Source organism: Daktulosphaira vitifoliae, unplaced genomic scaffold, assembly GCF_025091365.1.
Source record: "Daktulosphaira vitifoliae isolate Bord-2020 unplaced genomic scaffold, ASM2509136v1 Scaffold_3, whole genome shotgun sequence".
NCBI classification, from domain to species: domain Eukaryota; kingdom Metazoa; phylum Arthropoda; class Insecta; order Hemiptera; family Phylloxeridae; genus Daktulosphaira; species Daktulosphaira vitifoliae.
The window spans coordinates 3,706,555-3,722,696 of record NW_026099574.1 but is presented as its reverse complement, the minus strand read 5'-3'; the positions used below and the strand labels follow the sequence as shown (position 1 = coordinate 3,722,696).

The 16,142-nt window shown below is 29.5% G+C and overlaps 1 protein-coding gene across 1 annotated transcript; it reads right to left on the bottom strand.

Annotated features, from left to right (window-relative positions):
• Positions 1-539: 539 nt before the first annotated feature.
• LOC126900878 (uncharacterized protein C05D11.1-like) lies at positions 540-15,038 on the bottom strand. The gene is made up of 18 exons (XM_050676884.1): positions 14,749-15,038; positions 14,547-14,687; positions 14,382-14,482; positions 14,100-14,309; positions 13,907-14,029; positions 13,689-13,843; positions 10,229-10,319; positions 9,882-10,157; positions 9,558-9,812; positions 9,120-9,293; positions 8,819-9,040; positions 6,754-6,934; positions 5,451-5,703; positions 5,206-5,392; positions 4,103-4,246; positions 3,572-3,732; positions 1,111-1,263; positions 540-830 (listed from the first exon to the last, which is right to left on the bottom strand). Exons 1-18 carry the CDS (start codon positions 14,987-14,989, stop codon positions 773-775), a joined length of 3,126 nt encoding a protein of 1,041 aa, XP_050532841.1. The 5' UTR covers positions 14,990-15,038; the 3' UTR covers positions 540-772.
• Positions 15,039-16,142: the final 1,104 nt, after the last annotated feature.

Here is a 16,142-nt window from a genome sequence, read left to right as displayed (position 1 = left end):
GGAATCTACTTTATACAATTTTTCATGGAAGAAATAATAAATGTCATGAGATATTTAATGCTTTATAAATAAAGATTTTGATTATTCACATTTTTGGAACCAATGATATATTTCCGTAAAAATACAGTCCGGGAATATACAATCCGGCTCTTCACTTTCCGCGATTATACGTTCCGTCATTCTACGGTCTGTTATTTGTCTTTCCGTCAATGTACGGTCCGGCATTGTACTTTCCGTCGTTCTACGGTCCGTAAATATTAGTTCAGAAATATTACTTTCCGTTATTATACATTCCGGTAATATTTTTTCCGTACTTATATAGCCCCCCGTCCCAACAATGAGGGTGAATATTTACACGTTCAATACAGTGGACATGTACTCATGTTTTTATTTATTATTTATTTATATAAATAATATAAACAGAGTTATTAAAAATTATTTTCTTGTTATTATTATTAACATGAAATAAAGAAAATTAAAATATAGAACTCTATTAAATGTTTTTCAAGCATATAATTATATATATTAATGCAATAAACCTAATAAACGTCAAATATACATTATAATGACTAATATGTCTAATAGATAATTATTAGTTGGTGATACTTTTAAAAATTGTGGATATTTAAAATTTTTGGGCATCTACTTTGATTGTCTTGGTCTGAGTAATGTATTTTGTTTATTAATAAAATATAAAATAATTTTTAGATTTGATACAATGATTCAAAAAAGTATTCCTAGAGGTATTTGAAAAAGTATTCTAAGTATGCTGTTAATTATTCAAAAAACTTTCATCTAAAGACTTGTACACATTCATTTTAATACCAATTCTGAAAATTAAAATAATATTTTTATTAGCAAAGTTTTTATTTTTATTAATATAGTGAAGTGGGGGTAGTTGTAAACGATTAGCGTAATTGCATTTTTTTAGATAAATTTACAAGTTTTTATTTCGAATTAATTTAATACGATAGAAACATAAATAAGGACCATAATTTTTCAATCTAAAATAAAATCGGCTAAATATTTTAAGAAGTAAAAAGGAAATTACAATTATCCTATTTGTTTACATTTACTTAACTTCACCCTTATCGTTACTAAAAATATTACTTTTCAAATTCATTAGCTGATTCTTCAACTTTTGTAGGAGGACAGACCATTGCAGTTATGGTAGATTGTGGATTAAATAATGGCTTCACATACTTTCTGCCAATTTCAGGAAGATCTTCAAGTTTTACTAATGATATTTTTTTAATAAGGTCCCTAAAAAAAATAAATACAGCTTTTTTAAATCTTCTTCTTCTTCTTCGCCCTTATCCCAACTACTTGGGGTCGGCCACCCTTTTTTAAACTTTTACTTGACACGTGTGAAAATTAGCCCCTTAATATTGAAGGAGGATTGCCTGTTACTGTGCGGTGGTGTTGTTTATTTGTAGAAAACAAAATACGGAAAATATGAGGGGTAAGAAAATAGGTACATCTACTTATGTTTGTACAAAATACGAATCCATATATTACAGTTCTTCTTAATATTAATATAAAACTATTATTTCAATATCCGACTGTTATTTAAAATTTTCATTCATACATTATCAAATATACTTCAGTTGTTCTATAGTTAAGTAATTTTAATAAATTAAAATAAATGGAAAGGGGGGGGGGTAACTTACATACTAGAATTACCGACAAAGCGGCTATGAACAAAATAGAAAATATATAAAATAAATAAAACAAACAATTAAAAGCTTAGCTGTATAATTTAAGATGATGATTAATGGCGGTGAGTGTGGACTGTATGTGAGCGTTGAAATGATGACGTGAACGATGCCACTAGTCCGTAATATGCGAGAAATATCGTTTCACACGGATATAAAGGTACAAAGCATGTACACAAATGACCTCGTAGGTCCAGAGTTTACAAGTTCGTCACAGACGCAACCGAATGAGCAAAACAATAAAAATATGGCGAGCTATGGCCGATCAATAGCACAAACACACGGAGGCGTTTGCTGCATATACGAGACAAGAAAAAACACTATGTATTTGTTGAGGAACGACTATCAAATCTTAGAGGCGCGAAACGAGTGTACTGTATACGTTCAAAAAAGGTTATGATGCTCGGCTGAGGAAGGAACGACGGCCGGACGTGGCATGAACACGTTCGAACCTGTCATACACGAGTGCCACACTTTACCCAACAACACGATCTCCCACATCATCTACGCTCACATCAGCTGTACTCATATCGCATTCAATAGCATCCCTCCATCTCTTTTTGGTCTTCCTCTACCTCATCTTCCTTCAACATTAATTTCTATAACTGTTCTTACAGCTTCCGATTCTTCTCTCATCATAACATGACCAAACCATCTAAGTCTATTTTCTCTCATCTTATCCACGATTGTCGCTACACCTATACTCCCTCCTATATGCTCGTTCCTTATCATATCTTCTCTAGTCACTCCACTCATCCATCTAAGCATTCTCATCTCTGCTACACTCATTCTCTACTCTACTTTCAACCACCCAATACTATGATCCATACATCATTAATGGTCTCACTACAGTCTTATAGACTTACCTATCAGCATCATTACAATTCTCTTATCGCATAAGACACCAGATGCTTCGCTTCACTTCAACCACCCCCGTTCAATTTTGTGTCTTACAAAATAGGTAGTATTGCCTCATCAATACTACCGCTCTTTTGTCCAACTCATCCTAAATACTTAAAACTTTCCACGTCTCCTATCACATGCTTAATTATTGTCACTGAAATCTTCATTTCACCTACCTCGTGTTCTCCTTTATCAAACTCGTACTCTATATATTTTGTCTTATTCCTGCTTATTCTTAAACCCATTTCTTCAAGAGCTGATCTCCACACCTCTATCCTTTAATTAATTTCCTCCCTATTTTCTCTTATTAACACTATATTGTCAGCAAACAACATGCACCACGGCACCTCTCCTTGTATTTCTCTAATAATTTCTCCCATCACTATAAAAAATGAGTAAAGGCTTAAACCAAAACCTCAGTGCACTCTTACTCTTACCCGAAAACCTTCTGTTACTCCTCCTACGCTTTTCACCCTAGTACAAATGTCATCATACATATCTTCTTTTATATTAATGTACCTTTTCGGGATTCCTTCTCTTATTAATGCCCACTTTAAAAACTATTTCAGTACTTTATCATAAGCTTTCACCAAATCAATAAATACCATAGACAGCTATTTTTTCTTTTCCCTAAACTTTTCTATTATATGCCACACACAAAATATTAGCTACATTGTTGACTTACCAGGCATAAATCCAAACTGGTTTTTTAGATACCGATGTCTCATTTCTTATTCTCTTATCTATTTATAGAGGCTTTAGGCATCTATAATTTCCACACTCCTGTATATCACCTTTACATTTAAATATCCTATTATAATTTTCCTTCTAATAAGATTTTATTTAAAAATGCCATCAACCATTTTATCCCGATATCGCCTAATATTATCCATACTTCTACTGACACATATAGTTTTTTTCTTCATATTTCATTAAAAAAAGTAGTAAATTACTGGTTATAAGATTGTTTTAAATTTCGGAAGTACAACAAAATTGGTCCAGTAGTTGATTTATTAACTTTACAATCTTTATTAACCATTTCAAATGTAAGACAACCTTTTGCTGATTCGAAAACTGTTTGATCCCAAGAAAATCCACTGGATAAATGTTCATCCTAAAATCAAACAAACATTTATTAATAAAAAATGTATGCTATATAAAATAATTTATGACAAAAAAACAATACTAAAAAATCTCGTATACGTACTTCGGAAACGATGTAATAAATACGCCATTTCTTACCTTTTTTTGTAGCATTTTTTTAAAAATATTTTTTAAAGTAAATTAATATTTTAAATATATTTAATTTAAGATTAGCATAAAGTGATTAAATTGTATCGTATAATTATTGAAAATTAAAGTTTTTATATTAAAATTTTTGTAGAGAAATTATATCATAAAATATATTATAAATTCATAACATGATAATTTTTTATTAATTTAAAAAGAGGTATAAAATATTAATTTTTTCAAATTGTACAAACTAGTATTGATTTAGTAGCTTGATAAGCAGCTGGTACATCTACAGAATTTTGTAAAATTAAGTAAATTTTTCCGTGATCTGGCTCTATAACAATACCACAGCAATATGCAAGACCTGATCCATAAACTTTCTTCCACATAGGTCCCTGTTAAAAACAAAAATTACATTAATTAAATGAGTGACAAATGCAAGTTTTGAATGTACATCACCGTTAATTATTTATATACTATTGCACTTATTAAAAATTCGTTTTTATTTTTGATGATTGCCTATGATATTTCATTTAAATTCGCAATTTAATTTTCTTTTTAACATATTAAGATTACAATATGTATAGTAAATTTTGAAATGAGGAAAATAAGTACATTATAATTGAAAAAATTTTTTTTTATTGATCCAAAAGTTGATATCAACTACCAGACATTTTCATAGTTTAAAACATATAATTACAATAACTCCAAATTGATTGGTTGATGTTCGCCATTTAATAAACTATTATAAGTAATTAAACTATTAATATTTTTGTTCCTACTGAAATATTTATGATTAAAAACTTTTTAATCTATTTAAGTGTGGTCAGCCTAATCTAATAGGTAAAAAAGTATGTATCGATCCTGGGTTTGATCCCAGGACCCTGTCTTTCATTGGTCTAGCCAAGAACTGTTTTTGATTCTCTAACATGTAAAAGGTGGCCATCATCACCCTCAGTAGCATTTTAAGTTCGGGAATCATTTGATTTTTTATTTTTCATATGGTAAACGGTAAATAATTTTATACTGTAATGCGACCGCACTGTTCTACTATTTTTTTTCTATTGCATGTTTAAAACTATATTAGTTACGTTCAAACACTTATTATTTTCTTTACATTACTTGATTTAGAATTGAAATTATAGGTACACGCTAATTAAGAATAATAAACTTCTCAATTTTTGCATTTAGAATGTTTAAAATTATCTCATTCTTTAAATACATCATAATATTACATAATAAAAATGAATAATTTTGGACATTTTAATTTGGGATAAAAATATTAAATCACCTTTTTCTCAATTGCAAAAAATCATATAGTAAAAAATAAATTCTAATAATAATGATTACTTACTTCCATCTGAGTAAAGTATGCCAAAAATACATGAATAGCAGCGATGTCTGGATGGTTATGATCGTTTATACAATCTGTAGCTTGGATGAAATTACTTGTTTCAATAGAACCCATTCCAACAATACAAGCTCGAATTGTACATTGGTTTTGAGGTAATATATAATCAGAATCAAACTGTGTTTTAAATCTAAAAACTAAAATTATAATTAAAAATAATATTAATACTATAACTCAATTTTTATTACGGTTGTACTGATCCCTTTAAATTATCTGGAATAATTTTTTGTAATGCAGCAAAAGCTTCAGGGTTAATGTCAAATAATTTATCTATATTACCAGTTATGTGTACTTTAATATTATCTGGATTAGCTAAAAATAATTTTAATTTATTTAAATCTTCATTTACAACTTTCCAACCTTCTTCAGATTCGATTGTTTTTTGCAAGCTAGTTAAAAATTTATATTGTTTTAAAGTACTACATGCGTAAGCGTTGTTATCTGTTTAAAAAAAATGAAATTAGTTTAATTTTAACAAGAAAATTATGAACTGAGAATTAAAATAATATAGGAAAAAATGACGGAAAACATATTTCTAAAAAGTAAAAAAACAAACCGTCACAAACCATCGATTAAAAGTGTTATGAATATTTCGGCGCCACGTTTAAAACTACAATTATTTAAAAAATCAAATTTTCCAGTATAATGATTAAAAAAAGAGTTTATGTTTCCTCTGGTGTAAATTTAAATTTTAACTAAGTACGTTTGGAAAATAATTTAGCTAGATTAAATTGATTTAAAAATTTCTAATAATACTCAGGAAGCAAATTTTTAGTAATAATACAGTAATGTTGTTATAACGTTATTTTAACTTATAATATTATATTAATTTTATAAGAATGTTTCTATAACATTATTTTTCAAAATTGCTGTTTGGGCAAAAAGCTTAGGAGTTGAGTACTGAAGAGAAGCAAACTAAGATAGAGATAGGTGTCGAAGTGTAGTAATGGCGGCAAAAATTTGAGCGTAGACATATGAGAAGAAGAAGAAGAAATGTTAATGATTAAACTACAACTTAAAGATCAAAACTCAAAACCCAACCCCTTGTGTAGTCAGACCCGAAGGTCCCACCCTTGTCAAACCACTCTTAGATGCAAAAAAAAGGGATACAGTGGTATATTTCGTTGGTCCAATATGGATAAGGACCAACGAAAAAAGAGAGCGGAGAATTTCATAAACAAACATAAAAAAAATACACACATTATCACAAAAACAATATCTTTTCAACTTCTCATTGAAGCTAAAAAAAATATAATATTTGAAGTATCTTATACTTAATATACTATAATATAATAATATATAATTATATAAAATATTTTAAACGGCTGTATCATATACCCCGAATGGATGATCGACAAGTGACACCCATACTACTCACAATATATATTTTTTTATATATTTCATGTATTTACGACACTTTTATTACTTTCGTTTTTATATTATAGTTATATAAAAGATTATTATATTTTTCTAATCTATTTCAATAGTTACCTTGTCTGTACATCATATTTATTAAAATTTGTTTTAACATATAGTGTCCATCCCTACGATAACTAGGAACTTCATTTATAACTCTTGATAACATAATAGAAAACATTTCTTTAGTAATGAATGTATTACAAAGTAAATCATGAAGCCTATTAATGCCTGTATCATAATTTTCTAGTTTGATCTATTTAGTTAAAATATTCAATATGACTATAATGTTTCAATTATTAATTATTTTTAATTTAAATATAAAAATAAATTAACAATTAATATATATTATAACAAAATGATAATAATTTTTTGATTATGTTTATTAAAATAAAAACATTGATATAAACAATCAAAAATTGAATTGAGGTAAATAATTTCCTTAATTTGCTAAATTAAGTATTAATTTTACTATACTAAGTATAATAAAATAAAAACGATAGCACAGTATGGACGTGGCATAATTATGACAAGTATAGATGATATTTGACAGTGATTAAAATCACTATCATAAGAAACGCTACGATGCAAATCTGTAGATAGTGTTTAGTTTTAAGAATTTGGTGGATTATTAAAAAAGGAACAGGAACTCTTGTTTTCTTAATTATATTCTGATTAGTAATTCTTTGGTTTAAAAGTATATAATTGAATACTAAAATCACTATCAAAAAAAAAAAAACGCTTCGATGCAAATCTTTAGATAGTGTTTAATTTTAAAAATTGGTGGATTATTCTAAAAGTTATATGATCTGCTAGTTCCTTATTAATATCCTGATTAGATAAAGTATGTCGAATGAAAAAAGGATTATTAAAAAATATTATTTCTCATAAAAAAATTGTATTGATCCATACATTTTTCAAAGATTTATAATGTTATAAAGTTAAAAATATGAAAATGAATTTTTTTTTACAAAAATCGTATTTTTTTATTAACTTTGATGACTGTTTTCACCATGAAAACGAAATAAAGTCCGAATTTTTTTTTTAATATTAAAGTATATTACATAAGCTTTAATTTAAGATATATATAAAAGTGTCAGTATTTTTGGAATACTTTCAAAAATTAAGTTGAAAAAGTTCAACTTTCTATATGCATTTTTATGTTTTAAACCCCCCCTGTATTAAAGGAAATGGTCCGATTTAAAAAAAAGTATGTCGAATGAAAGAAGTATATAAAAATTATTTCTCATAAAAAAATTGTGTTGATCCATACACTTTTCAGAAAGTTATAACATTATAAAGTTAAAAATATAAAAAAAAAATCAAGAATTTTCACCCAATAATAGCATTTGGTAGCCATTTTCACCATGAAGACAAAATAAAATCCAACATTTTTTTTTTCCATAATAAAGTAAATTACACTAGCTTTAATTTAAGATATATATAAAAGTGTCAGACTTTCCGGAACACTTTCAAAATTTAAGATGAAAAAGTAAATTTTTTGTGAAAAAGTTGTACTTTTGAATCCCCTCCTGTATGCAAGTAATAAGTCAGATTTATAAAAAAAATATACCAAATGATAGTTAAAGACATCATGCATCCATAAAAAAAAGAATTATATTGATTTGGTCATTTTTAAAAAAGTTATGGTAATTTAAAGTAAAAAAAAATTGAATAAATTTTGAAAATTAGCGATTTTTAAATTTGTAATTTTTTTGGAGGTTTCCCCATTTACAGGGAACAAGGGAAATTTTTTCAATTTTTGAGGGTAATGTCTTCGACTAGATACAATTTGTGATCTTTTGACGTATCTTTGAAAGAAATTGGTTCGGTGAAAACTGAGAAAAAGTGGTAACAGTCACAAAAAAAAAAACACATCATAGTAAAATTAATACCTCTTCAGCATCCCATCGAAGCTAATATTAAAATAAAATAGTAAAATATAAATATTATGATAAATAAGTAGAAGATTTGTTTTTTTATTTTAATTAATAAAAAGTAAATACTCCCTGACATTGTGACGTACTTAAAGTGTTAAAATAAAATAGTAAAATATATACGTTATCATGAATAAATAGAAAATCAATTATTTTTTTTTTTAATTAAAAAAATGTAAACTCTTCCTGTCATTAGAACATACTTTAAGTGTTAAAAGTATAACCGAGGTAAAATATCCAAATGAAAAATATCTTGAACCAATCCCAATAGATGCTTTTGTTAAAAGAATATCTTTTCTCAATTCTGTATAATCTAATTGTATACCATTACGTATTACAGAACTTTCCGTTATTAAATCAAGATAAATGAGTAAGTATTTTCTAAGATTCAATGCCAAATCTTTAGTGTTGATGAATGCTCTCAGCTGAAAGGAATTATTTTAGAATATCATAATTAGTAGGACTTACAATTACTTAAAATAACTCATAATTTTTTTTACTTACATAAATAAAATTACTTTTAATATTGTTAATTTCAACAAACAATGGGACTTCGGAAGTTTTGAATAAATTATGTTGATTTATTGAATTTGATGAAAAAGTATCATAAGTTAAACAATTTATCAGAGTGACATCAGGAATTTTGACTGAAGTATACATTTCGCTGGGAGGTTTTTTCTGAAATAAAATCACTGTTTTCGCAAAAAACTGAATAATTTCATTAATCTCAGTAAATTGTTCAAACGTTTTTTTAATATATAAAATATGGTAAGTGACTTAAATCATCATCGCCATCTTTATAAGATCTATCCCAACTGTTTGGAATCGGCCCTACCTTACAATGATCTGACAAATTAATTATTTTACACGAATATAATTCATTGCAAAATTAATACTATTGAATCATAATTTATAATTATTATTTAATTATTTTTATATTACTTCATATTCTGTTTTAGCACTCAGTAGTTCAATGGCTTTTAATTTTAAACCATCTTCTCCTAAATTTTTTTTGCGTTGTGATACTCTTTGAATTTCTTCATTAGCTAGCTCATGTTGTTTTTTAATAGATGGAATTCCTCTTACAACTACTTTATAATTGTTTAATAAATAATCATTCAAAATCAGTTTCCAAAACGAGATATCTTCTTCGAGAAGTTTATCCAAAATATTAATTGTATTCAATCTTTCGTCTAACTAAATGTATGCAGGAATAATAAATACTATTTTTATAATGTGCCTTTAACATTATTTAATTTTACTTACATCTGATTGACTCGTTCCATACAAAAAATCACCAATAATTAAGTTTGATAAAGTAAAAGTAGGATCATTATTTAGATTTTTTAGTTTAGATAGCTTACGTCTTTTAATAGATTTTTTCAGTGTTTTTAGGTTAAAATAATCATTATCACAATTAAGCTTATTAAATACTTCATTTAATTTTGATGATATTTGTTCTTCGTCTAATTTTTGAAATGGTACATTATAAAATTCAAGAATTATAAATGGATTTAAATTATCGCTAATACGGAAAGACACCTTAAAATAAACGAATAATAGATCTTTTAGAACAATTAATTGAACAAAATAAAAATTTGTATCATTTTTACCGTGCTACATAATGGGTCAGATATTTGAACAAACTCTAACAAAATATGAAAACGAGTTAAATAATTTAAAAGTGAATCACAAGCCTTATACCTATAAAAAAAGGTATAAATTATAATTAATAAAATGAAAAGATGAGCAAGTAAATAGAAATAATTAACTCAAGTTAAATTAAGTTAAGTATGATCAATGTCGATAAATTAACAGTTAAAAGTTAACAAATTATAAATTTAACTAGCTATGTTAAAAGATAAGTTAACATTTTTTTTAATTTGACTAGTTAAAAAAAAAGGTATAAATTATAATTAATAAAATATATAGTTTTATTTTATTCAAACATTTAGTTGTTTCTATTGTTTATATGGTTCTTTAATTATAATTGTTTGATTTATTAATCTTTATAATATTAACATCTTTAAGACATAAAAAACTTGCTATTTTAAAATTAAAAAAAAATTTTATTATTAAAAAGAAATAATAAAATATAGTCTTTTAATAATATTTTAGATTACATAAATTATTTTAAAAAAGGGAACTCAAAATATTTAGTAGATCATAAGTTATTAGATTTGTTGAATCATAAAAAAATATTGTTATAAATAATGATTATTATCATAAATATACGTAGTATTTATGATGTCCGTATTTGTCCGAAAAAGTAGATGACCATAAATAACACTTAAATCATCATATACCATCATGGATTTTCCTATGTCTCATCAAACAGTTTTTGCAACGTACACTTTTTCACACTTGTCACAAGAAAACATTTTTAAGATGTTTAACACTATTAATTTTACTCGAGTAACAATCCATCTTTTATGCGAAAATACTCATTATATGTAACAAAATCATAAACTCAGAGAATCGCAAAACATATATCCCCGTATAATAACCCCCATTCTTTCACGACTTAATCATTTTTATCTCATAATTAATTACAATTTAATAAGTAATTTCTACTAATTTTTTTATAGTATAGCCACCCTTCCTATGTACCCCCACATGTAGATTAACCCCCATACTTGTAATATCAATTGTCATGTGAGAGAGAGAAGAGCCCCCTATATTATATTCTTAACCTTTCATGGGAAGGGGGTCATATGCCTTTACCATATCTCCCCCGGCCGTTTACACCTCCCGTCTACCTAGGGAGAGGAAACGCCAGGGCCGTTGTGGGAGGTATCCAGCTACTTATATCTACAAATCTCAAAATCAAGAGCTGATTCGCAACTTGGTGTGGCCCCCTTCCGTTAACCGGATCTCAGAGTGGGAAATGTTAGGGAGGTTTGGCAAAATAACTCACAAACAAAAACAAAACACAAAAGTAAGAACAAGGACGATCCGAACAGTGGTCGCACGTTGGAGTGGCTGCTTTACGAATACGGTGTAAATATTTGTTAAAGCAGCTGTGGCCAGACATCACTGGGGTGAGACGATATATCATCTCACCATGAGTCCTGTCCAACTGATCGTGCCCTATGAGGGACCTGGTCCACTCGTCTCTCGTTGTTTCCTCAGAGAGGCGAGTCCACCACTGGAGCATGGTCATCCGCCTGAGCGCCAGACGGTCCTCGGGTTCGAGGGACCGGCCGCATTCTCGGCGGAGCCAATGTCGGTGGCGCGTTCTTGGGCGAGCAGATCGGAAGGTGGTAATGACGACAGGATACCCGCCGCTACTCCGGACAACGTTCGGTACGCCGAAACTGTCCGGATCGCTGCCCGCCTCTTGTCGGCCACCTCCTGGATGTTGAATTCCACAGCCGACCGTCGTCCCAGAACGCCAGGGGAGCAGGGGCGGATTTGTCGGAAAGAGCGTGTCCACCACCCTTTCCAGCACGTCCGCCTCCAGCTGACCCGAAGCCGATGGACTGCGGAGCTTCCATATTACGACCCGATAGGGTATCCCCCACGGGTCGTGGTCCACCGACTTCATGAGTTCGGCCCGTCAGGGTAGAACCCCTGTTGGCCGACACCAGCCCGAGGGCCGACATCAGGTCCAACAGGTTCTCGCCGCGATGGTTCATGTCCGCCAATTCACAGACCAGGGACTCAACGTTGAAATCCCCGGCCACGAGCTCCCCGCGGCTGTCGTGCGGCCGCGGTCTATCACGCCGATCGCCGCTCTACTAGACCGGTACAAAAACCAACCGGCAGAGTCCCGGACCAATCTGGCGTAAGGGTCTGAGATGATTCACACGTTGGTGCCCATCTCGTATGCCGTCTGACGGATCAGGTCCTAGGTAGCCCGACAGTGGTTAAGATTCGTTTGAAGGAATCTCATCCACTAGTGGGCTGCGCTTCAGGAAACCCCTTGGCCTTTCTTCCTGACTTCTTTCCTGGAGGTACCTTTTCACTAGGCCCCAATTTTGTCTTTCGGCTCTTCAAGGCAGGCCCCGCACACGGACAATCTTTGGCCTGGACCTATCCTTTTTACAGGAAAAGCACCCCTTAGTTTTGTCTGGGCCCTCGTAGGCTTGCGCAACGTGCCCGTAATTTAGACACCTGTAGCACCTCGGACCCTTGTCCCCAAGGATCTTCAGCCGACAGGTGATCCAAGAAGGGAGTCATTGCCTTTACCATATTCCCCCGCCCGTTTACACCTCCCGACTACCTTGTGAGAGGAGACGGCCGGGGCCGTTTAGGGGGTATACAGCTCATATATTACACATCTACTGATATATGACACAATAAATCATATAATATTATTTCTATTCAGTTAGTGATAATATTTCAAAAAATCTACCTTCTATAAACCTATGTTATATAAAGCTATTGTAATGTACTTAACGAGATAAGAGTTATCATCTAAAGTCTCAATTTCAAAAGTCTCAAAANCGAGATAAGAGTTATCATCTAAAGTCTCAATTTCTATGAGTTTTTTTGTATTAAAGTAAAAAAACATACAATATTTTTAATAATTAATAGATTTTGAAGTGTTTTTCATAACAAAGGAATATCTACTTTATTTAAAACAAAACCAAATTTGAGGTTTTAATGTGTAGCAAAAAATTAAAAAATTCAAGTTTTATAATTTTGCAAATAATTAAATAAATAATAATGTAACAATTTTCATAATAGATACGTAATCGACGAATTGTTTATTTGTACCTATCAAATACGCATCAAAGTTTTTAGCGATAGTTATTTTCATCACTCTCCTTTATCAATCAATACTTATTAAAAAAATGCTATAATCATGCTTCATTGAATCCTTACTAGACNACTGTCAGATATCATTTACTTGATCCAACTATGCCACGTCACCACTGTGCCGCGACCCCCCTGTGCTGGGTTTTTTACTTTAATTCTTATAAGAGGCAAATAAAAAAGTTATTCTAATATAGTCTAATAATGCGACAATTGATTAAAAATAAATTACTGTGAAATGATAGTTGAATAATATATTATAAGTATATAAGTTAAATCTAAGACACTGTATTATATTAAATAAAATAATACTTGTATGAATAAATTGATCCAATTGGGCCTCTCCAACCAATATTGATCAAACCATTGGTCTCTACATCGCATGGAAATAATTCTGCATAATTCGAAGATTCTGTTAGAGGATCTACAGAATTTTGCCAGGGTTTTACATATTCTCCACGGCTTCCCTTTTTTTTAATATTTAAAATTAAATCTTTACTAATAATAAAATTAAATATAAATTGCATTACTTTTGATAAAATTTTTTGGATAACTGGTTCTAGACTATTAAATAAAGAAGAATGGTCTACTTTTCCAGTAACTAAAAGTAACAGATTTTCAGGCCGGTAATATGCTTGATGATATTTACGAATCTATTAGATTGATATTATAAGAAATACTTTGTTATTATTATATTATGCACAGTTAATTAATATTTTATACTTTTTCAATAGTAATTGACTCTCGTAAATTTTTCATAGTTCCTCCATATATTGATTTGTAACCACATTTACCAGGATATACTTTTTTAAGAAACGATTGATATACAATTACTTCTGCATTATTTTCACATCCTTGCATTTCACAATAAACAACACCAGCATCTTTACCTTCTGAAGTTATATGATGAACTTCTGTGATAAAACCAGCATCCTAAAATATATAATATATTGATAACAATTTATAAATAGGTACCCATAAGTGTGTATATAAAAAAAATATTACAGTTAAAGTAGGATATAAAATATGATCAAGATAAATTGGAAGCAATGAAAGAAATCCTTCACTCCCGGCTGTGCTGACAGTATAACGAGTATGATCGACATCTATAAAATAAAATATTAATATGAGAATTTAGTTAACATTTGTAATATCTTTTTGATAAATTACGTGTATTTGCACAGATTCCTGAAGAAAGACATCGATTTGCCAGTAAAGGAATTACTCCTGTGTAAGGATAATCTTCCGAACCATTAAAAATTAAATGTTCTAATGTATGTGGAATACCATCATCATCATGAGTTTCTGTGGCTAAAAATTTCATAAAATAAACACTTATTGTGTCAAAATATATTTTGTTAAATTAATTTACCTAAAGTGAAATATCCATTAACAATAGGACCATCAATATCACCAAATACAATAGTAATCCCAGTACGTAAACATTGATACTTATAAACTGGTATAACATTTTCAAATAATGAATGATTGAGAAGACTATATTTATTAGCAAAATTTTTGTTTAATGTAGCATCATTAGATGACATCATAATATCGGTTATAAACCCAAAAATTAAAATATTTTTTAACATAACGAAAAAGTACGCACTCATTTTTGTATACGTGTATATTTTATATTTTTAATTTATATTTATTGAGCTTTCTATGTATTGCGATAGCATTTATAAGTTTTTGTTTTTGATAATGTTTAATCAGCTTGGCACAATTTCAATAAATTTTTTGGAAGGGCTTATTATTTGTAATGCCAACCCAAATCCATTCCCTAATTTTTTTTATATAGTCATGCATATAATTTTTTGAAATTTTGGAAGTAATCGATACCGATATTTTCAATTTGCCCCCATGTTGGTGGACTTCACTAAATATAAAATTACTGTAAACCTTTCCATAACAATTAAATATCGTATATTGCTGTTCAAATCTATGACCATAGTCAAATCTATAATTATCTATTAAAAGCCTATGTCAATAGTAATACGCCTAATTAGATAGTAATTTTGACTTAGAATGAATTATTAAGTATTATAGAATTATATATTACGATCTGATTGTATTAATTAATGTTTAAATCATACTAAACTTTTTAAATACTTAATTAATCATCAAAATAACTTTATTGAATCAATTACAGTTAATGTTATATTTATATTACAACTTAATGCCATAGAAATTTTGGAGAAGATAAAGATAAAAAAATTAACACATGCTATATAATTAATAAAGCGATTTCCCTAATTAATTAACAATTAGGAAAATCACTAATGAACAAAAGAAAAAAGTTATAATAAAAACACTCGCATAATAGTGAAAAACTATAACGATCTTATAAATATTTTGTAATAATTAGTCTTTTGATTTAACTTTGATATCTAAGTTAATCACATCGATTTCACAATATAATTAAGTAACAAATAGATTTGACACAGCCACGGCGTTGTCACACGTTGACACCCCGCGGTCGTATCAGCTCCTTCTCAGCCACCGCTCCACTGAAAACCGGACCGTTACACACACGCGTTATCGTCGTGGTGTAAAGTCCAACAAATGCCTAGCGTCGAATACCCCGCCGCAATATTACGTGCAGTCATCTTCGTGACACCGATCTTTTTGGTAACGCCGTCCGTTCGAAAATTCAACCGAACCGCCACGACAGTTGCGATCTTTTATACACTCAGAGAAAAACCTCGATCTATATAATAAATTCATCGTTCAATTTGATAAATATATCATTACTATTGAACCTAT